Below are 22,696 nucleotides of genomic sequence, written 5' to 3' on the forward strand. Positions count from 1 at the left end.
TACAAAATGGATTGGGCATTGTTACAAGATGTTCAGGGTTAGAAGGCTAGACACATAATGATGGAAGGAGTTTATCTTCCTAGCATTCTGGACCTAACCATCTCACTTTCAATATCAACGTATAAACCTTTTGCATCCTTATTCTACAGTAAATAGACAAACTTGAGGTCTGTCTGTTTCTTCTTTCAATGAAGCACACAAAAGTTTGCTATTCACTATTTTCCACTGGCTCCCTAAATTCATAGAATAATCAAAAGGTTACAACATGAAAGAGCAACCTAGGCCCTTCCTCTGTCCTCTCTCTATAGCCCTGCAAAGCAGAATCAAAACTTGTTCTAACATTGAACATTATCTTTGACTACACTCATCTCCTCCAGATATATGTTGTTGCCATGAAACCAGTATAGCTCAAGGCATGCTATATATTTTATTTCAGGCCTATTGGGAGTCAGTGGTTTCGCCCATCATGAACAAAAACCTAAAGGCATGGTATGGTTTGTTGATGTTTGATCTAAAGAGGCATTGACTGCACACCTTAAATGATATGGACATCTACTCTATGGATCATCCTATATGCTGATCTGGTGATCCCTCTGTAGATGGAGTATAACACCAGATTGTCCAGCAAAACTCATTACATTCTTCGTGCCCAGAACTTCCATATTATCACATTAGCATTCAACCAGGTGTGATTCTGAAGAAAGCAATAGGTCAGAGAATCACTGACAAATTCTGACGACAGCAATATCGGTTCTACAAATCTGGTTCCATCTTCTTAAAAAAAGATTGGAGGAATTTAGTTTCACTGGCAGATTAATGAGGAAATGTGGCTTTAACGACATGAATGCCACTACCTTCATGCAGAGTACCATCCATTTACGCTTCAATCATCGGGTGGCACCAGCAATGGCTACCTTACCAACAGTCTGTCTGTCCTTTGCTTCTTTGTGTTTCAATAGTATGTGTTAGAAACATAGAAACATAGAACATAGAAATTAGGTGCAGGAGTAGGCCATTCGGCCCTTCGAGCCTGCACCGCCATTCAATATGATCATGGCTGATCATCCAACTCAGTATCCCGTACCTGCCTTCTCTCCATACCCTCTGATCCCCTTAGCCACAAGGGCCACATCTAACTCCCTCTTAAATATAGCCAATGAACTGTTAAAGGTATGTTGTTACTGTTCTTTAACTTGTTTTATGTGGGGGGTGGGAGAAATTTTTTCTAATCTCTTATCTCCGGTCTAACGTTGAGGAGTTGGTGGCCTTTGCTGGAAACCGACTATTAAGAGCTCCACCGTGGGTGCCTGCGGACTTACCACCACGGAGCTCGCGATCCCTTTGCCAGGGATCAACCTCGGAGCTCCAAGTGTGGGTGCTTGAGGACTTAACATCACGGAGCTCGCAGTCTTTGGTCTGAGACCTACTTTGGGAACTCTATGCCGCAGGAGCTTTGACTGCTCCGACGCAGGAGTTTTAATCGCCCCAATGCGGAAGCTTAGATTGTCCCGACGCGGGTGCTCCGACCACCCCGACGGATGGTTTGCCTCCCCCGACCGCGGGAGAATAAAGGTGAAGAAGATTGGACTTGTTTGCCTTCCATCACAGTGAGGAATGTGGGGAATCCACTGTGGTGGATGTCTATGACCAGCAGGTGACGCCGCACGATGGCAGCCTCGCCAACAGTCTGTCTCTCTTTTCATCTTTTTTTTGTTATTTTTAGTGTGTTTTAAAAGTTTGTGTTAATGTTCTCTGGTTTGTTTTATGTGGGGGGTGGGGGAGGGGGTCGGGGAAACTTTTTTCAATCTCTCACCTTGCCGGAGATGAGATTATTTTCCGGATTGTATCTCCGGTCGCTCTGCTGCCTAACATCATGGAGCTGGCGGCCTTGCTCGAGACTAACTTTGAGCCCCACCGCGGGGACGTGGACATACCATTGGAGCTGATCTTTTGCCTAGGATCGATGCTCCAACAGCGGCCTGCGGATTTCACCATCGAGGAGCTTGCAGTCTCGGGTAGAGACAGTTGTCGGGAAGCTCCAAACGAAGCAGAAGGTTTCAACCAGCCCTGACCCGGGTCAGATCGCTCGGTGTGGGGGAGCTGAGATTCCCCTCTGATGCAGGAGCTTGATCGCCCCGACGCGAGGGCCCAAACGCTGCCGGCTACGGGAGCCAAGATTGCCCCTTCAATGGAAGACTCAAGGCCCCCAACCACGGTAGAACAAGGAAGGGAAGAGATTTAACTTTTTTTCGCCTTCCACAATGAGGAATGTGGAACACTGTGCTGGATGTTTATGTTAAAATGTATTTTATGTGTTCTGTTGCTTTTTATTGGTATGACTGTATGGCAAAATAAATTCCTCATATGTTGCAAAACATACTTGGCTAATAAAATATGTTTATGATTATGACTATTATTATTATGATGATGTTAACTTTTATGTAGTTGTGTGTCTTGTTGCATTTTTTAGTATGGCTGTATGGTAATTCGCATCTCACTGTACCTTAATTGGTACATGTGCCAATAAAAGACCTTGGAAACCTTTGAAACCTTTGAAATTCTATTCTGTGTTTTTCTGCACCATTACATTCACCAGCTGGCATTGGTAATTCATAGAAAAATATCCTCATTAAACATAGACCAAGAAAACACGGAACTTACCTATCAGCATAATCCTTTTCTTTTGCAAATCTCAGGAATGCTCCCATAGGATCTGAACCAGTACTTAATATGAAAATGAGTGGAGTGCTGTTGGACATATCCTGATAAAGCGTAGCTAAATCAACAGGAGGATTCTCTACAAACTCCTGTCCCAGAGATTCTATGACAAAATCTGTGATTGCAAAGACAACCTACAAAAAAGTGAAAAAACAATATACTTAATAACATTTCTTATGGATTTTCTGAATTCATGTTATTTTTCTAACTGTGATGCCATTTTTAAAAACAATATGATAAAATATCTGTCAGTGCATTTTGGCCAAAAGTAAATCGTGTTTTTGTTCACTGATGAAGTAAATGAGAGGGTTAATTAAGGTATTGCAGTTGATCATTTGATAAAGTACAACATAATAAATTAAAAACCAGAGGATCAAAAAGGAAGTTCATGTGTACAGTAAACACAAAATTGGGAGACATCGCCCAGCACGGCTTAATCGGCCGCGGGACTTACCATCGCCCGCCGAGGGCTATAACATCGTGAGCCCCAGTCGCTTCGACGCTGCAGTTGGACTGTTGGACCGCGGGAGAAGAACAAAGGGAAGAGATAAGACTTTTGCCTTCCATCACTGTGAGGAGGTGTTGGAGATTCACTGTGATGGATGTTTGTGTAAATTGTGTTAAGTGTGTGTCTTGGATTTTTTTGTAATGTCAAGACTGCAGGAATGAAATTTCGTTAAAACCTGTTTGAATGACAATAAAAAGCATTCTATTCTATTCTATTCTATATCAGTTTACAAATGATATCAAATGTTGTCCAAACACCTTAAAGTGAGGAGATAATGATAGATATGAGGAAAGAGCCAAGAGAGGTGAAATGGGCCATTTTACCATTTAACATTTAACACAGAAAACTGAACTGGGACGTGATTCATCACATTAGGAATGAAAAGAAAGACCTACTTTTATAAATCACCTATCATTCTTCTTTCAGGATATCCTAATGCAATTTAAGTTCAAGTTCAAGTTCAAGTGAGTTTATTGTCATGTGTCCCTGTATAGGACAATGAAATTCTTGCTTTGCTTAAGCACACAGAAAATAGTAGGCATTTACTACAAAACAGGTAAATGTGTCCATATACCATGATATAAATATATACACACATGAATAAATAAACTGGTAGTGCAAATAACAGAAAGTGGTTGCTAATAATCAGAGTTTTGTCCGAGCCAGGTTTAATAGCCTGATGGCTGAGGGGAAGTAGCTATTCCTGAAACTGGTTGTTGCAGTCTTCAGGCTCCTGTACCTTCTACTTGAAGGTAGCAGGGAGATGAGTGTGTGGTCAGGATGGTGTGGGTCTTTGATGATACTGCCAGCCTTTTTGAGGCAGCGACTGCGATAAATCCCCTTGATGGAAGGAAGGTCAGAGCCGATGATGGACTGGGCAGTGTTTACTACTTTTTGTAGTCTTTTCCTCTCCAGGGCGCTCAAATTGCCGAACCAAGCCACGATGCAACCGGTCAGCATGCTCTCGACTGTGCACCTGTAGAAGTTAGAGAGAGTCTTCCTTGACAATCCGTAATCTTCTCAGGAAGTAGAGGCGCTGATGAGCTTTTTTGATAATTGCGTTAGTGTTCTCGGACCAGGAAAGATCTTCAGAGATGTGCACGCCCAGGAATTTGAAGTTCTTGACCCTTTCAACCATCGACCCGTTGATATAAATGGGCCTGTGGGTCCCCCTCCTACTCCTTCCAAAGTCCACAATCAGTTCCTTGGTTTTGCTGGTGTTGAGGGCCAGGTTATTGCGCTGGCACCATATGGACAGTTGCTCGATCTCTCTTCTGTACTCTGACTCATCCCCATCAGTGATAAGCCCCACAATAGTGGTGTTGTCAGCGAACTTGATGATGGAGTTCGCACTGTGGTTTGCTACGCAGTCATGGGTATAGAGTGAGTACAGCAGGGGGCTGAGCACGCAGCCTTGAGGTGCTCCCATGCTGATTGTTATTGAGGCTGACACATTTCCACCAATACGAACAGACTGTGGTCTGTGGACGAGGAAGTCGAGGATCCAGGTGCAGAGGGATGCGCAGAGACCCAGTTCTGCGAGTTTGGTAACCAGTTTGGAGGGGATGATTGTGTTAAATGCCGAGCTGTAATCAATGAATAACAGCCTGACATATGAGTTTTTGTTGTCCAAGTGGTCCAGTGCGGAGTGGAGGGCCAGCGAGATCGCATCCACCGTTGATCTGTTGTGGCGGTACGCGAACTGCAGTGGGTCCAGGTTTTTGTCGATGTAGGAGTTGATTTGCTCCATGGTCAACCTCTCAAAGCACTTCATCACCACCGGCGTTAGTGCCACTGGTCGATAGTCATTGAGGCATGTCACCTTACTCTTCTTTGGCACCGGTATAATTGATGCCCTTTTAAAGCAGGTGGGGGGACAGACCTCAGAAGTGAGAGGTTGAAAATGTCCGTAAAAACTCCCGCCAGTTGGTCCGCACAGGTTTTTAGAACACGGCCGGGTATACCATCAGGTCCAGGTGCTTTTCGGGGGTTCACCCCTCTGAAGGATTTCCTGACATCGGCCTCTGTGACTGAGACTGAAATGCCATCACAGCGAATGGGGGATCGGGAAGGCACATTAGTATTCTCCCTGTCAAAGCGTGCGTTAATAGCAAAAATTGAATTTAGAATTTTAGAATATTGTAATACAAAAAGGTATTGCGCATATCAAGATCCCAAAACATCAGAGTTAATGAGTACCAATGTTTTTCTGATTAACTGAGAGAACTTTCATCCTTCCATTCTTATTTGACAGATATAATCAGTAGTGCAGTATTTCTTCAGTCGTGCTCTGAAGTGTCAGTCTAGATTTTTTTTTCTCACATCTTTGAAGTTCGATTGAATTGAGAACCATTTAGCCAGAGACAAGAGAATTAGCAACTATGCTACAGCATTCACTGCAAATATATAGCTATCCTTCGTTAGAAAGACTAGCAGCCCTATATGCACTATATTCTAGTAATTTCAGTAATTTGTGTAAGGACAACTAGGTTGTTCTGAACACCATTGCCTTTCAATGCTTTTCTATTAAAAAAAACATAGTTTTACACATTTTTTACTGACATCGACGATCCCACAGTTTACCATGTTTGATTCTATTTGCAAGTTGGGCTGAAGGGCCTATTTCCATGCTATATATAATTCTATTACTATAACTCGAGAACAGTACAGCACATGAACAGGCTCTTCAGCTCATGATATCTGTTTCTAACTAAAATAATATTTCTGTGAGTCAGTGTGTGTGTGTGTGTGTGTGTGTGTGTGTGTGTGTGTGTGTGTGTGTGTGTGTGTGTGTGTGTGTGTGTGTGTGTGTGTGAGTGTGTGTGTGTGTGTGTGAGTCTGTTTGTGTGAGCGTGTGAGTCTGTGTGTTTGTGTGTGTGTGAGTCTGGGTGTGTGCCAGTGTGTGTGTGTGTGTGTGTGTGTGTGTGTGTGTGTGTGTGTGTGTGTGTGTGTGTGTGTGTGTGTGTGTGTGTGTGTGTGTGTGTGTGTCAGTATGTGTGTGTGTGAGTGAGTCTGTTTGAGTGAGTGTGTGTGCGTGAGTGTGTGTATGTGTGAGTCTCTGTGTGTGTGTCTGTGAGTGTGTGTGTGTGTGTGAGTCTGTGTGTGTGTGAGTCAGTGTGTGTCTGTCTGTGTGTGTGTGTCTGCGAGAGTGAGTCTGTGTGTGTGTATATATATGTGTGTGTGAGTCTGTGTGTGTGTGTGTGTGTGTGTGTGAGAGAGTCTGTGTGAGTCTGTGTGTGTCTGACAGTGTGTCTCTGATGGCCGGTTCTCACGGTGCGACCTGACGCAAGATGTCACCAGAGTGAAGTGGTCGTGGTCCAGCACGAGTTCCGCACGATATAACGGGGGGTAGATAAAGAGTTCCCACGGTACTCGGCAATTCTGTCATTTGTGCGAGTGACTTGTCCGTGTCCCGATCTTTCCCGTTAATCGTGAATGAACATCGTGGACGGTAGTGTAGTTAATCACGTGGCACAAATGATGTCACTTTTTTTCACACACTATATAAATATCCTCCGTTCGTAGAATTGGCTCATTTGCAGACATGCCTATACAAAGTTAGTTCGAGTACAGGCTGGTTGTTATTTTCATTGACGCGCTGTATGCATTAGCGCAACATGTGCATCGAAAACGCTTGCGTGAAGGCAGAAGGGTGAGATTAATTAAAAAGAGAATTAAGAGGAAGTCTCACTGGGTTAAGCCCATGTTTCAACGGAGACCTCAATTTGGACAATATGAGCAACTGCTTAATGTGCTGTGCGAAGAGGATAAAAGTGCATTCAAAAACTTTGTCAGAATTTCACCCGAGCTCTTTAATGAGTTAAAGAATAATTTGGGACCTCTGCTGAAGAAGACTGACACTGTAATGAGAAAGGCACTGGAACCAGGGTTGCGCATAGCAATCACCCTCCGCTACTTGGCCTCAGGCGATTCTTATAAAAGTCTATCTTACAACTTTCTTATCGTCTGCTGAGGCTATTGGGGAGGCAACAGCTACTGGGGAGGCAATCTCAAATCCACCTTGATCACCCTCTCCCTGCTCCAAGGAGCCCACAGGCAGTGGTATCTCTGGCATCTCCTCTTGCCTCTCCACCTGTCTCTCTTGCTGAGTCTCCTCCTCATTTACCTGCATGGCTAAAAACTTTCTGACTTTCTTTGACCCCTTTCTTTGCGCTTTTCTGAGAGGCATCTCTGCAAGTCTTACTGTGAAAAAGATTCTCAAACAATGACAATTAGGTGGGACGTCCTCGATGGACACATGGTCCATTGGCGATATTGAGACCACCTTTTTTACTCACCTTATGTCCCCTCTGTCAAGCTTCCGGGTTTACCGTTTGCAGGAGTTCCCACGGTACCCGCAAGAGTCATTACAGATATCGCACGGATATCGCACTGGCATCTGCGTTCATACAATGTTGCAACGCTCACCAAAAAGTGCTCGTCACTCTTGGAGAAATTCAAAAATGTTTGAATTTTCTCCCGACCGTACAAAGTTACACGACTACCTGCCGTTAGCACCACGGAGGTCCACGAATGCCGTACTGTTATCGCAGGAGGTTCCCACGATGTTAAACTCTTGTTAAGTCTTGCGTCAGGTCGCACCGTGAGAAAGCCCTTTGAGGGTCTGTGTGTGTGAGTCTGTCTGTGCGTGTGTGTGTGAGTCTGTGTGTGTATGTGTGACTGAGAGTATGCGTGTGAGTCTGAGAGTCTGTGTGTGTGTGTGAGTCTGTGTCTGTGTGTGTGTGTGTGTGTGTGTGTGTGTGTGTGTGTGTGTGTGTGTGTGTGTGTGTGTGTGTGTGTGTGTGTGTGTGTGTGCGCGCGCGCATCTGTGTGTGTGCGCATCTGTGCGTGTGAGTGTCTGTGTGAGATGGAGGGTGTGTGTGTGATCAACAAATAATAAATAGTACAAATAATATAGTCTTTCATAGTTCAGAGCTTATTTGTTTTGTGTAATAGCCTGATGGCTGTCAGGAAGAAGCTGTTCCTCAATGCGGATGTTACAGTTTTCAGTTTGCAAAAGTCGGACGTGGCTCCAGAAGTCGGGCATAAGTAAGTCAGTCCACAAGCCGTGATTCAGACTGTCAGTCCGGAGGCCATGAGTGAGTGAGTGAGTCCAGAGACCATGAGTTAGTCCCAAGGCAGTGAGTGAGTCCAGAGGCCATGAGTAGGTCGCTCACCTCCCCCCCCCCCCCCCCACTACTGACATACCCCACCTCAAGACGCTGCCCTCCACCTGGCTATAGGATGCTCCCCCTCCTGAAGCCGACCCCATCCCCCGCTGCAGGACCCCCTCATCAGCCCACGAGAGCCCCCGCCTGAAGCCGTCCCACTCCCTCGGCTGCAGGACATTTGCCACCCCCCACCCCACCCCGACAGCCCCGGCCTCAAAAAAATGTTTTGCACAAATTCTTCAGTGAGTCCGGAGGATTGAGAATTACAACAAAACAATGGAATTCTTTAATTTGCCATAGCCAAGAAATGGAAGGATGCACCTTGATGATGACAATCCAGAATTGCTGCAGGAATTGCAATACGATAGAACTGAAGAACAGCAATTTGTTGAGGTGAATGGGCATCTGCTGAATGCTGAGCAGAGAGCAGTGTATGCACTCAATTTAACAGAAGGTGAAGACATTCCCCTTCAGCAGACCCAATTCCCCATTCAATCAAGTTTTGCTATGAAGATCCATAAAGCACAAGGCCAAACAATGCAGAAGGTGTTGATCTACCTTGAAAAATCGGTATTTCAGCATGGAAAACTATGTGGCTCTTAGCCGAGGAAAGATGAAGGGAAATGTCAAAGTTTTCCTGAATTATGCAACATCGACCAAGAATGTTGTAATTAAAAGCGTGCTTCGTTGAATGATAACTTCTGAGATAAATTCTCAGATTTTCTTTGTTAAAATTTGACCGCTCAATCTCTCTATATTTAAATTATATATTTTTTATCAACAGCAAAGAGACATAAAGGCGCAGTGAGCAGCAACAAGAGACACAACAAGAAAGAACTTAATAATTCTCATCTTTAACATGTAAATTGTTCTTATATTTTAAAAGTCATTCACATTTTAAACTTTAATAAATCCTTTTTCCACTTTCATGCCTGTGTGTTCTTCATTACAAAGGGAATCTAATAGGCAGGAATGGCTGCTCTGTGGGAGAGCCACTAAAAATGCATGGGGAAGGTTGTGGGGAGGTGGACCGAATGTGTGGGGGGAGGGGAATGGCAAGGAGCAGATTGCGGGGTGAAGGGAGGAGGGGTGACTGAGTGAACTGCCAGCGTACCAGGCGTGAGTGACTGCACTGCCAGCCCACCAGCTGTAAGTGACTGAACTGCCAGCCCACCAGCCATGAGTGACTGCACTGCCAGCCCACGAGCCGTGGGTATGTGAACTGCCAGCCCACCAGCCGTGAGTAAGTGAACTGCCAGCCCACCAGCTGTAAGTGACTGAACTGCCAGCCGCCAGCTGTAAGTGACTGAACTGCCAATCGACCACCAGCCGTGAGTGACTGCACTGCCAGCCCACCAGCCTCAAGTGAACTGCCAGCTCACCAGCTGTAAGTGACTGAGCTGCCAGTCCACCAGCCGTGTGTGACTGCACTGCCAGCCCACCAGCCGAGAGTAAATTAACTGCCAGCTCACCAGCTGTAAGTGACTGAACTGCCAGCCCACCAGCTGTGAGTGACTGCACTGCCAGCCCACCAGCCTTAAGTGAACTGCCAGCCCACCAGCTGTAATTGACTGAACTGCCTGCCCACCAGCCGCGAGTGACTGCACTGCCAGCCCACTCACCGTGAGTAAGTGAACTGCCAGCCCACCAGCCGTGAGTGACTGCACTGCCAGCCCACCAGCCGTGAGTAAGTGAACTGCCAGCCCACCAGCTGTAAGTGATTGAACTACCAGCCCAATAATCCATTCAGTCCACCCTCGCCCCCATCTCTCTCTCACAGAGTCTGTCACCTGTTTTGGGCAGAATTTCTGGCAGTTTCTCAGCTGCCAGCCTGCCAGGTCTGAGTGACTATACTGCCAGGCCTCAGTGACTGAGCTGCCTGGCCTCAGTGATTGAACTGCCAGCCCAAGAATCCATTCGGCCCACAATGTCCATACTAGTTCTCTGGAAACCAGTTCCTTCAGCGCACAACACCCATACTAGCGCAACAGAACCGCCCCCCCCACGCCCACCATTGGCCAGCAATATTGGAATTGGTGGAGAGGTGGAATATTGCGTTGGGTGGCCAACCTCCTGTGTGATGCTGGGACCCAACGGGTCCCAATTAGTCTAGTATTATTAGTAATTGAGGTAATTGAGCCGCCAAAGCTCCAGAGAAAGCAATCTAAGTTTGTTCAACCTCTCCTTATAACTAAGAACTTTGGATCCAGGCATCATCCTGGTAAATTCTTCCTGCCTTCTCTCCAAAGCTCCACATCCTCCCTGTAATGAGGCAACCAGAAATACACCACAATACTCCAAATAGGTCTAACCAAACTTTTATAAAGTTGCAACATGACTTCCTGCCTTTATGTTACATTTATCATGTTTTCAGGACATCCCATAGTATGCCTTGGCCAATAAGCAGTTTCTAGATCCCACTGTTTCACCCTAGTGCTCAATGGCTTGTTTGCAAGCTTCGATAGGGACAACACTCGATAGGGGCCTTTTCTCTGCTCCCCTATACTCAGGCCGCTATAACTCTGATGGTATTGCAATCTCCGTCACCGAGGCTGATGTCAGAAGTTCCTTCAGGAGGGAGAACTTTCAGAATGCATTTGGACCTGATGGTGTGCCTGGTCGCATTCTCAACACTTGTATGGACCAACTGGCTGGTGTTTTCATGGACATCTCATTACTGAGGTCTGATGTTCCCAACTGCTTTAGAAGAGTATCAATATTACCAGTGCCTCAACGATTACCGATCAGTGGCACCAACGTCCTTCTGAAAAAGAGTCTTGACCAAAAATGTCACCTATTCCTTTTCTCTGAAGATGCTGTCCGACCTGCTGAGTTACTCCAGTTTTGTCTGTCCATGGTGATGAATTGCTTTGAGGGGTTGATTATGTGCATATCAACTCCTACCTTAGCAAGAACCTGGACCTGGTACAATTTGCCTAACAGCACAATAGACCGATGACGGATGTGATTTCGCTGGCTCGGCATTCAACACCACCATCCCCTTCAAGCTTGCTACCAAGCCCCGGGAACTGAGTCACTGTGCTTCCCTTTGCAACCGGATCCTTGACTTCCTCATCAATACACAATACACAATACCCATATGCAAATAAAAACATTTCTTCCATCGAACGTGTCCAATGACAGGCAGCTCGATTTGTTACTAATACCTATGAGAGAGAGAAGCAAGTGTTACCAAACTTCTGAATTCACTGAGGTGGAACCCTCTCCAAGACAGACATAAAGCTCACCGTTTTACCTGTTTTTACAAAATGTTAAATGGTCAGCTCGGCATAGATTATCAAACCTACACCAAACCTATTAGGAACAGACGAGGGCATTCAATCCAATTTGTGATACCAACTACCAAGACAGATGTGTACAGCAATTTATTCTTCCCCCACACAATTAAAGCAAGGAATAGTCTTCACCAATAGTTTCCCAACCAGACGCAACTAAATTTAAGGTTGCTCTTTTTCTGCAAGAACCCTTTTTTGCCTAAGTCCACCCTCCACCACCTCCAGTTTAAATTCCATTTGGAATATTTATGGAGGACCAGGAAACCAAGAACCAAGAACAGAACACAATCGGCACAAATTAACAACAAGACTCCTCCTCCTCCTCGATAATCATCAGCACAGGGACACCACAAGGCTATGTGCTCAGTCCCCAACTCTACTCACTCTATATCCATGTGACTGTATAACCGGTCAGTTCCAACTCCATCTTCAAATTCACCAACAACACTACATCTGTTAGACGAATTATGGGTAATGATGAGTCAGAGTATAGGGGGAAGATCAATCGCCTGTTTGAATCGTGGCAGAACAAACAACGTTGCTCTCAATATCAGTAAATCCAAGGAAATGATTGTTGACTTCAAAAGACGAAGGCCGAAGATCCACAAAGTTGCCCTCATTGACACGTTGGTGGTGGAGAGAATTATCAACTTCAAGTTCCTGGTGTGTAAATCACTGAAGATCTGTACTGGACTCAGCACATCAATGCATTCATACTGTTCAACAATGCCTCTACTTCCTTAGAAGATTGGGAGATTTGCTATGTGGACAATACTAAACATAACTAAACAACAGATAAACCTCCGACATTTTCGTCACCTCCAACGGGATCCCACCACTGTCCACATCTTCCCATCTCCTCTCCTTTCAGCTTTCCGCAGTGACCGCTCCCTCCGTAACTCCCTGGTCAATTCGTCCCTTCCCACCCAAACCACCCCCTCTCCTGGTACTTTCCCTTGCAACCGCAGGAAATGCTACACTTGACGCTTTATCTCCCCCCTTGACTCCATCCAAGGACCTAAGCAGTCTTTCCAGGTGCGCCAGAGGTTCACCTGCACCTCCTCCAACCTCATCTATTGCATCCGCTGCTCTAGGTGTCAGCTACTCTGCATCGGTGAGACCAAGCGTAGGTTTGTCGATCGCTTCGCCCAACACCTCCGCTCAGTTTGCAATAACCAACCTGATCTCCCAGTGGCTCAGCACTTCAACTCCCCCTCCCATTCCGAATCCGATCTTTCCGTCCTGGGCCTCCTCCATGGCCAGAGTGAGTCCCTCCGCAAATTGGAGGAGCAGCACCTCATATTTCGCTTGGGTAGTTTACACCCCAGCGGTATGAACATTGACCTCTAATTTCAGGTAGTCCCTACTTTCTCCTCCCCTTCTCAGCTCTCCCTCAGCCCACTGGCTCCACCTCTTCCTTTCTTCTTCCCGCCCCTCACACCCTTAATCAATCTGAAGAAAGGTTTCGACCCGAAACTTTGCCTATTTCCTTCGCTCCATAGATGCTGCCTCACCCGCTGAGTTTCTCCATCATTTTTGTCTACCTTCGATTTTTCCAGCATCTGCAGTTCTTTCTGGTTAAGTAAGCTGGGACTCTACTCTTTGGAGTTTAGAAGAATGAGAGGCGATCTCATTGAAACGTATAAGATCGTGAGGGGCCTTGATCGGGTGGATGCACCGAGGATGTTCCCAATGATCGGGGAGGCTAGAACTAGGGGACATAGTTGCAGAGTGAGGGGGGGCTCTTTTAAAACTGAGATGAGGAAGAACTTCTTCACCCAGAGGGTGGTTAGTTTGTGGAATTCACTGCCCCAGGGAGCAGTGGAAGCAGAAACGTTAAATATATTTAAGTCAAAAATAGATGGTTTTTTAGCTGCCAAGGGGATAAGGGGCTACGGGGAGAGGGCAGGGATATGGACCTAGGTATGGTTAGTATAGTAGACCTGAGTGATCTCCTGGACAAGTGTCGATCGCCTGGATTGGGGTCGGAGAGGAATTTCCCGGATTTTTTTCCCGAATTGGACCTGGGTTTTTATCCGGTTTTTTGCCTCCCCCAGGAGATCACGCGATTCTTGGGGTGGAGAGGGGTGATAGCGGTATAGAGGGGAGGGTAGTGTCTTGTGTTCTGTGTCTTGTGTCTACTGTTTGTGGGTAAGTGTGTCTGTTTAGTGTTCAGCCATGAGTGAATGGCGGTGCGGGCTCGACGGACCTGGTGGTCTACTCTCGCACCTACTTTCTATGATTCTATGATTCTATAACTCTCCAGGTCAGGAATTATAGAAAGATGCCAAATAAAAAGATCTTTTCTCTTTTGCAACCATGATTTGCCTGAGTGGAAACTTCACAGGAACAATTCATGTTGAATACTGCAGAGCATAGAAAGGCGATGTAAAAAACCTGATCATTTTTTCAAATATTAGATGGGTAAAAACATAACATTACCAGTCAAATCAGTAGCATACCTTTTCTTCCATAAAACATTTGATTAAAATGAGCTTCTGAAACATTGTCAACCTTTCGTTCCAGTGTCCTCTGATAACATAACCATCCACTTCTTCCTGAGGAACTGGTTTATAAGGTGGTAATCTGCTCACATAACCTCCCCAAGTTGAAGGGTTGATACTAAGATCGAGACGTCCTAGAAAATTAGATTACAAATGTTATCAAATATTCGGCTGCATCAGATTTTGAAAGTAAGCTGTTACATATTCATTATCATGTGAAATAATGTAGTTGATGTAAGAAACAATATTTTCTAATAAAATAAAACAGGTACTACTGCAAATCACTTAAATGCTAATGGTTGGCCTGTTCTATCAAGGAAAGCCTACAGAATATATCTATAATCTCAAATTGTGAAGTAGCCGCAGTATGTAACGAATTAAAAGAGAAACTATAGTAAGGGTGAACACATTTAATCGTGTGTTTAAATCTCTTGCATAAACTGAAGTTTGTCATAGATAGCATAAAAATGAGTGGATGATGTTGATGTTAATGCCAATTAGTAATGTTAAAAGATGTTGCAATCTCCTGTGGAACACATAGTAAAATAGTTGTAATTTACCTAATTTAGCAGTTATGGGAGTTGCAGTTATTTCTATTGTAATCCCTCTAAAGCCTGGCAAATTCTCTTCGAGATCACAACACATATGCCACGTTGCATTTGTCAGCCAATGTTCTGGTGATTTTGGAGGATATTCCTAAAAAATATAAAATGGAAATTCAATATCATATTGTTTATTTCAAGGAAACAATCATTTACTGGTATCTACAGGCAGTGGACTTCTCTTCCTTGGATGTGAGTACCAATGTTATTCCTTTGTTTAAGAAAGGAAGTGGAGATAATCCAAGAAATTATTGGCTGGTGAGCCTCACAGGAAACAGTGAGAGAAATTCTTTGGGGATAGGATTTACTTACATTTGGAAGAGATTTGGATAATTAGGGACAGTTAGCACGGCTTTGTCTGTGACAGGTCATTCAATTCAATTCAATTCAATTCAATTCAATTTATTGTCATTTGGACCCCTTGAGGTCCAAACGAAATGCCGTTTCTGCAGCCATACATTACAAACAAATAGACCCAAGACACAACATATTTTACATAAACATCCATCACATTGCTGTGATGGAAGGCCAAAAAAACTTCTCTCTCCACTGCACTCCCCCCCCCCCCCCGATGTCAGATTCAAAGTCAAAGCCCCCGGCGGGCGATGGCGAATTGTCCCGTGGCCATTTAAGCCACGTCGGGTGATGCAAGGTCGCACACCGGGTCTTGGTGTTAGAGCCCCCGGCGTGCGCTCGCAGAGTCCCGCCGCCATTCCAAGCCGCGCGGGGCGGTGCTGTAAGGCCCCGCTCCAGGAGCTCTTCAACCCCGCAACTCGGGCGGGAGAAGTCGCCGTTGCGGGAGCCCTGAAAAGCGGTCTCCCTCCAGGTACCCGCGGGCTCCCGGTGCCGTCCGCCAAACCCGCAGTTGCAGCCACCGAATCTCCGGGGGTCGGGTCGCAGCAGCGTCCACCACAGCTCCACCCGCTCTGGACTCGGCCAGCTCCGCGACGGTGAGGTGAGTAGTCAGCACCAGAGCCCCCGGTTTTCCTGTTGGAGGCCGCTCCTCGTTGCAGCCCCAACGACAACGGAGACCCGACAAAGAAAAGGTCGGGTCTCCCGTGCAGGGAGAGATTTAAAAGTTACCCCCAACCCCCCCACACCACCCCCACCCCCCCACACACATACCCCAACAAAAATAACAAAAACTACATAAAAACATAGACATAAAATAATAAAAACGCAGACAGACTGCAGAGGCCACTGCTGACGAGAGCCGCGCCGCCTACCGGATGTCTTACTAACATGTCATGTCTTACTAACGATTGAATATTTTGAGGAGATGCATAGAATCCACAGTGATTTAGTAGTTTTGATTCAGAACTGTCTTACCCACAAAAGATATATAAGTTGGTTGGAAGTTTGCAGATGACACCAAACTTGGTGGAATTGCAGACAGTAAAGTAGGCTGTCAAAGGAATCAACATGAAATAGATTGGTTACAGACATGGGACAATAATTGGCAGATGGAGTTTAATTCAAGCAAGTGTGAGATATTGCACTTTGGGAAGTCGAATGTAAGAAGACAGAATATGGTTAATTACAAGTTCCTTAACACCAATAATGTATAGAGGGATCTTAGGATCCAAGTCCATAGCTCCTTGAAAGAAACAACACAAGTAGATAGAGTGGTAAAGATGGTGTGCTTGCCATCATTGGTCAGGGCGTTGAGTATAAGAGTCAAGAAATCATGCTGCAGTTTTTAAAAACTTTGATTCAATCCCATTTGGAGGATTACATTCAGTTCTAGTCATCATAACATAAATCTCCAGAGACTTTGGAAAGGGTGCCAAAGTGGTTTACCAGAATGGTGCTTGGATTAGAGGGTATTACCTATAAGGAGAGGCTGGACAAACTTAGACTCGTTTTTCTAAAGCATCATAGGTTGAGTGGAGACCTGATATAAGTATATAAAATTGTTAGAGAAATAGAAAGTATAGACACTCAGAACCCTTTTCCCAGGATGGAAATGTCAAAGACTAGAGGGTGCGCTTTGAGATCAGAGGGGGAATGTTGAAAGAAGATATGCAGGGAAGGTATTTTACCCAAAGAGTGGTGGGTGCCTACAATGCCAGTGAGATAATGGAAGCAGATATGATAGGAGCATTTAAGAGGCTTTTAGATCGGCACAAGGATATACAGAAAATCAAGGGATATGGATAGTGGATAAAGGTAGATGAGATTAGTTTAATTTGCCGTTGTGTTCCACACAGACATAGTGGGTTCTGTACTTTATGTTCTATGTTGTTGGTGGTAAAGATCATGGGTGTGGGAGGTGTTGTTACAGTTGCATGGAGAAGTAATAGAGTCCATTTGTTGCTGACACACATGGCAGCCACAATATACAGCTGGTTAGAGACATAGAGTGATACAGTATGGAAACAGGCCTTTCGCCCAACTTGCCCACACAAGGCAACATGTCCCAGCTACACTAGTCCCACCTGCCAACATTTGGTCCATATCCTTGGTCCACATCCCTCCACACCTATCCAATCCATGTACCTGTCCAACTGCTTCTTAAATGTTCGCATAGTCCCTGCCTCAACTACCTCCTCTGGTAGTTTGTTCCATACATCCACCACCCTTTGTGTGGAAATGGTACCCCTCAGATTCCTATTAAATATTTTCCCCTTCACCTTAAACCTATATCCTTTGGTCCTCAATTCACCTACTCTGGGCAGGAAACACTGTGCATCTACCCGATCTATTCATCTCATGATCTTATATACCTCTATAAGATCACCCCTCATCCTCCTGTGCTCCAAGAGACAGAGTCCCAGCCGACTCAACCTTTGCCTGGAGCTCAGACCCTCGTGTCCTGGCAACATCCTCGTAAATCTTCTCTGTACACTTTCCAGCTTGACAACATCTTTCCTATAACACATTGCCCAGAACTGAACACAATACTCTAAATGTGGCCTCACCAATGTCTTACACAACTGCAACATGACCTCCCATCCTCTGTACTCAGGCTAATCTATCTCTTTCTATAAGATCCCCCCCTCAGTCTTCTAAATTCTAGCGAGTACAAGCCGAGTCTATCCAGTCTTTCTTCATATGAAAGTCCTGACATCCCAGCAATCAGTCTGGTGAACCTTCTCTGTACTCCCTCTATGGCAAGAATGTCTTTCCTCAGATTAGGAGACCAAAACTGTACGCAATACTCCAGGTGTGATCTCACCAATACCCTGTACAACTGCAGTAGAACCTCCCTGCTCCTATACTCAATTCCTTTTGCTATGAATACTAACACACCATTCGCTTTCTTCACTGCCTGCTGCACCTGCATGCCTACTTTCAATGACAGGTGTACCATGACACCCAGGTCTCGTTGCATCTCCCCTTTTCCTAATCGGCCACCATTCAGATAATAGTCTACTTTCCTGTTTTTGCCACCAAAGTGGAAAACCTCACATTTATCCACATTATACTGCATCTGCCATGCATTTGCCCACTCACCCAACCTATCTAAGTCACCTTGCAGCCTCCTAGCATCCTCCTCACAGCTAACACTGCCCCCCAGCTTCGTATCATCAGCAAACTTGGAGATGTTGCATTCAATTTCCTCGTCCAGATCATTAATATATATTGTAAAAAGCTGGGGTCCCAGCACTGAGCCTTGCGGTACCCCACTAGTCACTGCCTGCCATTCTGAAAAGGACCGGTTTACTCCTACTCTTTGCTTCCTGTCTGCCAGCCAGTTCTCTATCCACATCAATACTGAACCCCCAATACCGTGTGCTTTAAGTTTGCATACTAATCTCTTATGTGGGACCTTGTCGAAAGCCTCTGAAAGTCCAGATATAATACATCCACTGGTTCTCCCTTATCCACTCTACTAGTTACATCCTCGAAAAATTCTATAAGATTCGTCAGACATGCTTTACCTTTCATAAATCCATGCTGACTTTGTCCAATGATTTCACCACTTTCCAAATGTACTGCTATCCCATCTTTAATAACTGACTCTAGCATTTTCCCCACTACCGATGTTAGACTAACTGGTCTGTAATTCCCCATTTTCTCTCTCCCTCCCTATTTAAAAAGTGGGGTTACATTAGCTACCCTCCAATCCTCAGGAACTACTCCAGAATCTACAGAGTTTTGAAATATTATCACTAATGCATCCACTATTACTGGGGCTACTTCCTTAAGTACTCTGGTATGCAGCCTATCTGGCCCTGGGGATTTATCGGCCTTTAATCCATTCAATTTACCTAACACCACTTCCCGACTAACCTGGATTTCACTCAGTTCCTCCATCTCATTTGACCCCTAGTCCCCTGCTATTTCCGGCAGATTATTTATGTCTTCCTTAGTGAAGACAGAACCAAATTAGTTATTCAATTGGTCTACCATGTCCTTGTTCCCCATGATCAATTCATCTGTTTCTGACTGCAAAGGACCTACATTTGTTTCAACTAATCTTTTTCTCTTCGCATATCTATAAAAACCTTTGTAGTCAGTTTTCTGTTCCCTGCCAGTTTTCTTTCATAATTTTTTTTCCCTTTCCTAATTAAGCCCTTTGTCCTCCTCTGCTGGACTCTGAATTTCTCCCAGTCCTCTGGTAGGCTGCTTTTTCTGGCTAATTTGTATGGAGGCAAATTGTATGGAGGGAAATAATTTCTAATGGGGGCAAATGTGCCAAAAGCCTATTTGACCACCTGATCTACCTGTGACTCCAGCTTCAGGGAACTATGCACCTGCAATCCTAGATCCCTCTGCTCTATAACACTACCCAGACCCCGACCATTCACTGTGTAGGTCCTGCCCATGCTAGACTTCTCAAAACGTAACACCTCACATTTTCCTGCATTCAATTTCTTTAACCATCTCTCAGCCCACTTGACCAATTGATTAAGATCCTGCTGCAAAACCACCTACTTTTGTATCATATACAAACTTTCTTATCTTGCCGTGTAGGTTCTCATCCAAATCACTGATATAGATGACAAACAGTAATGGCCTAAAACCGAACCTTGAGGCACACTACTAGTCACAGGTACTGGTTGAGGGAATCAATGTTTAGTGTGTTGGAGGAAATGCCAGGGGTACTTTGCCCTGGAGCTTCTAAAGTGTTATTTGAGCTCATTAAGCCAGGCAAATGGACACTATCTCATCACACTCCTGGCCTGAGCCTTCTATATCATGGAAAGGTGCTGGAGTGTCAGAAATGGATCACTCATTGCAGTGAATTGAATTCCTGATCTGCTTTTGTACCAACTGTATTTATATGTTTGATCCAGTTGAGTTTCTGGTAATTAGTAACCTTGGGATCTTGATGATAAATGATATGGTGATGGTAACTCATGGTATGTAAAACAGAGTTAACCAGACTTCCTCTTGTTAGAGAGGGTTACTGGTTGGGAATTTGTGTGACAAGAATGTTACTTGCCCTTAGGAACACCTGCAGTGCTGGCCTGGGACTTGGATGATTAAACTTCGACAGTATTGTTCTTTGTGTGAGGAACTAGTGACATATTTTTTTCCTATTGATGTTCATGGGGCTCAGTCTAACTATAAGTCAAACGGGTGTGTGGCACAGCTGAGAACAATTCCCTACATTCTATTTTACCTTTGCTTTCCCTACTGCACTTCAGTTTAACTTAATTTTATTTATTCATCCATTCTGATTGGATACCATGCAAAACAAAATTGTAACAATAATAAACCTAAACCTAAAGACTTTGATGCCGCACTCAAATCAATCAATGACATCAAGGCAATCAATTTCATCGTATTTCTGGAATTTTATTCTTTGCCCAGTTTAGTACCAAGACTCTAATAAAGTTAAGAGACAAGGATTCTGGTGAAATCCATATTGAACTTTGGTAAGCAATTTATTATGAAGTGCCATTTTGTAGCGTACTGACACTTTTCTTCAATTTTGAGATGATTCCTTAGACTCATTAGTTGGACTAGATCATCTTGTTTATTTTGAACAGGAAATGTGTGCTTTTCCATATTGATGGGTAGTTGCCAGTTTGTACTTGAACAACTGAGCTAATCATAGCCCCTCCCCTCTCTAACCTGCCATTCTTTGTTCTCCACTCCTTTCACCCAGCTTTCTACCCCCCCCCCCCTCCATTCCCCCACAATCAGTCTGAAGAAGGGTCCCAACCCGAAATGTCATGCATCCATATTCTCCAGAAATGCTGTCTAACCTGCTGATTTACTCCCTTTGACCTAGGGTCATAGCTAGTTCAAGAGCATATCTTTAATATGACAGGCTGCATATTTCATACACGACCATACAGCATTTGTTTTGATGCCACAATTAGTGAATCTAATGTGTTTGAGCCATTCTGTTGACGGTGGGAATTTAAGGTGGAATCCAAAGCTACATTTCACCACTCTTTATTCCTGTTTAATTTATCACAAAAATTAAAAAAATGAACAATAATTAATCAATAATCAAAATACTGGAAACTAAAGTAGTGGCTCAGTGATGTAGAGTGATGTGGTTCTCAAATTGGGTTGCTCTTTAAGAAAATAGTCCATTAGTAGTATTACCTGGATTATTTTATGGACACCAATCAGAAACAATGGAATATAAACATAGTGATAATATTACAGCTGGACAAGTTTACAAACCCAATGCTCTGCTTTGAAACAACATTCAGCTAGGTTAGTATTTCAAATGACTTCATTACATGTTGTTCAGATCAATAAAGCTGAATTTCCAGCATGTACCTTTTCCAAGCTTCCTACTCCCCTGAGGAAAAAGTTCCATTCAGCATCTGTGATTTTATTGTCCTGCCGCAGGATTTCAGTGCACAGCAAGAAACTGTAGACAAGTTTGTGTTGTTCAAAGAGGCCTCTGGAAATATTAGTGTATATGGCAAATAATGTTGTCTTTAACAGTATCTTCAGACGCTTCTGCAGGTTATAGGTCTTGTCAGACGATTCAATGGTTATATTAAATAACTATCAAAAGAAAATAGAGCATTTAATAATAATTTATTGCAAATGAACTCTATATGAATATTTGTTCTTCATTTGAAGAACCAAAACAATCATTTTTTTATTGTCGACAAGTGCTTATGGTAATGAAAGCACAAAGTCAGTCAGGTTTATCCATTGATCTCTGGTGATCAAGTCCTCTTACAGATTGGAGAGTGGGAAATCGAAAATTGGCATCTGTTTAAACCGGGTGCTATGCAATCTATACACTCAGGGATTTGAATTATAAAAATGAAGCAGAAACTCAAATATCTTAATGTCTATCAAATAAAATAGTATTAATTTGGACAGTAAAATGTTTTAAGGAAGGTCAATTTTGCTAAGAATATTGAAACACTGGCAGTGCTGTCATTTGAGATATGCCAATAAGATACTGGAACAGACAATAATGATGTTGTTAATTATTTTTGTCCATTATGCTGTTTATAATACATTGGGTAAAAAGTTGTTCATTTCCAATTAATCTTGTGCAAATAGTTTTATATCACTTCTGCTTTTAATTAGCCATATGTCAATATAACATTGTCAAGAGGTTAAACAAATATTCCCAGTTCTTTGTCCTCCTCTCCATTGTGTAAGAATTGTGTAAGATCAGCCTCGACTGAATTTACTTCTTCTGTTTTTCTCATTCCCTTGACAATCCATTTAAACTGCCTAACAGTCCTGAAGGAATAAAAATTGAGTATGACAGTTTGAGAAACAGCATATATGGAAATAGCCATTCCAATAACCTATGCATTTTAATTTCAAGTAATTGCAACAGATTACTAATCACAATTTTCAGAATGTTGTGTTTATGACTTTCCGAATCTCATTCTCATGTGACCCTACTGAGCCCTGTTTCAGGATAGCCAATTTCAAATGAAATAGGTCTGAGAAACCTTATTTACTTGTAACCTTACAAAGAATACAATTTAAAGGTACTTGCAAAGGAATC

At 43.9% G+C, this 22,696-nt stretch overlaps 1 protein-coding gene across 1 annotated transcript in view; it reads right to left on the reverse strand.

The window, feature by feature from the left end:
• The window catches only part of dnah6 (dynein axonemal heavy chain 6), a 288,021-nt gene that overhangs the window by 49,453 nt on the left and 215,872 nt on the right, over positions 1 to 22,696 (reverse strand). The window contains exons 62-65 of the mRNA XM_033018232.1: positions 21,490 to 21,723; positions 14,758 to 14,893; positions 14,156 to 14,331; positions 2,662 to 2,852 (exon numbers count right to left, since the gene is read on the reverse strand). Coding sequence (XP_032874123.1) covers positions 2,662 to 2,852; positions 14,156 to 14,331; positions 14,758 to 14,893; positions 21,490 to 21,723 — 737 coding nt within the window. The remainder of the gene's footprint in view (positions 1 to 2,661; positions 2,853 to 14,155; positions 14,332 to 14,757; positions 14,894 to 21,489; positions 21,724 to 22,696) is intronic.

Source organism: Amblyraja radiata, chromosome 3 (assembly GCF_010909765.2).
Source record: "Amblyraja radiata isolate CabotCenter1 chromosome 3, sAmbRad1.1.pri, whole genome shotgun sequence".
Taxonomy (NCBI): domain Eukaryota; kingdom Metazoa; phylum Chordata; class Chondrichthyes; order Rajiformes; family Rajidae; genus Amblyraja; species Amblyraja radiata.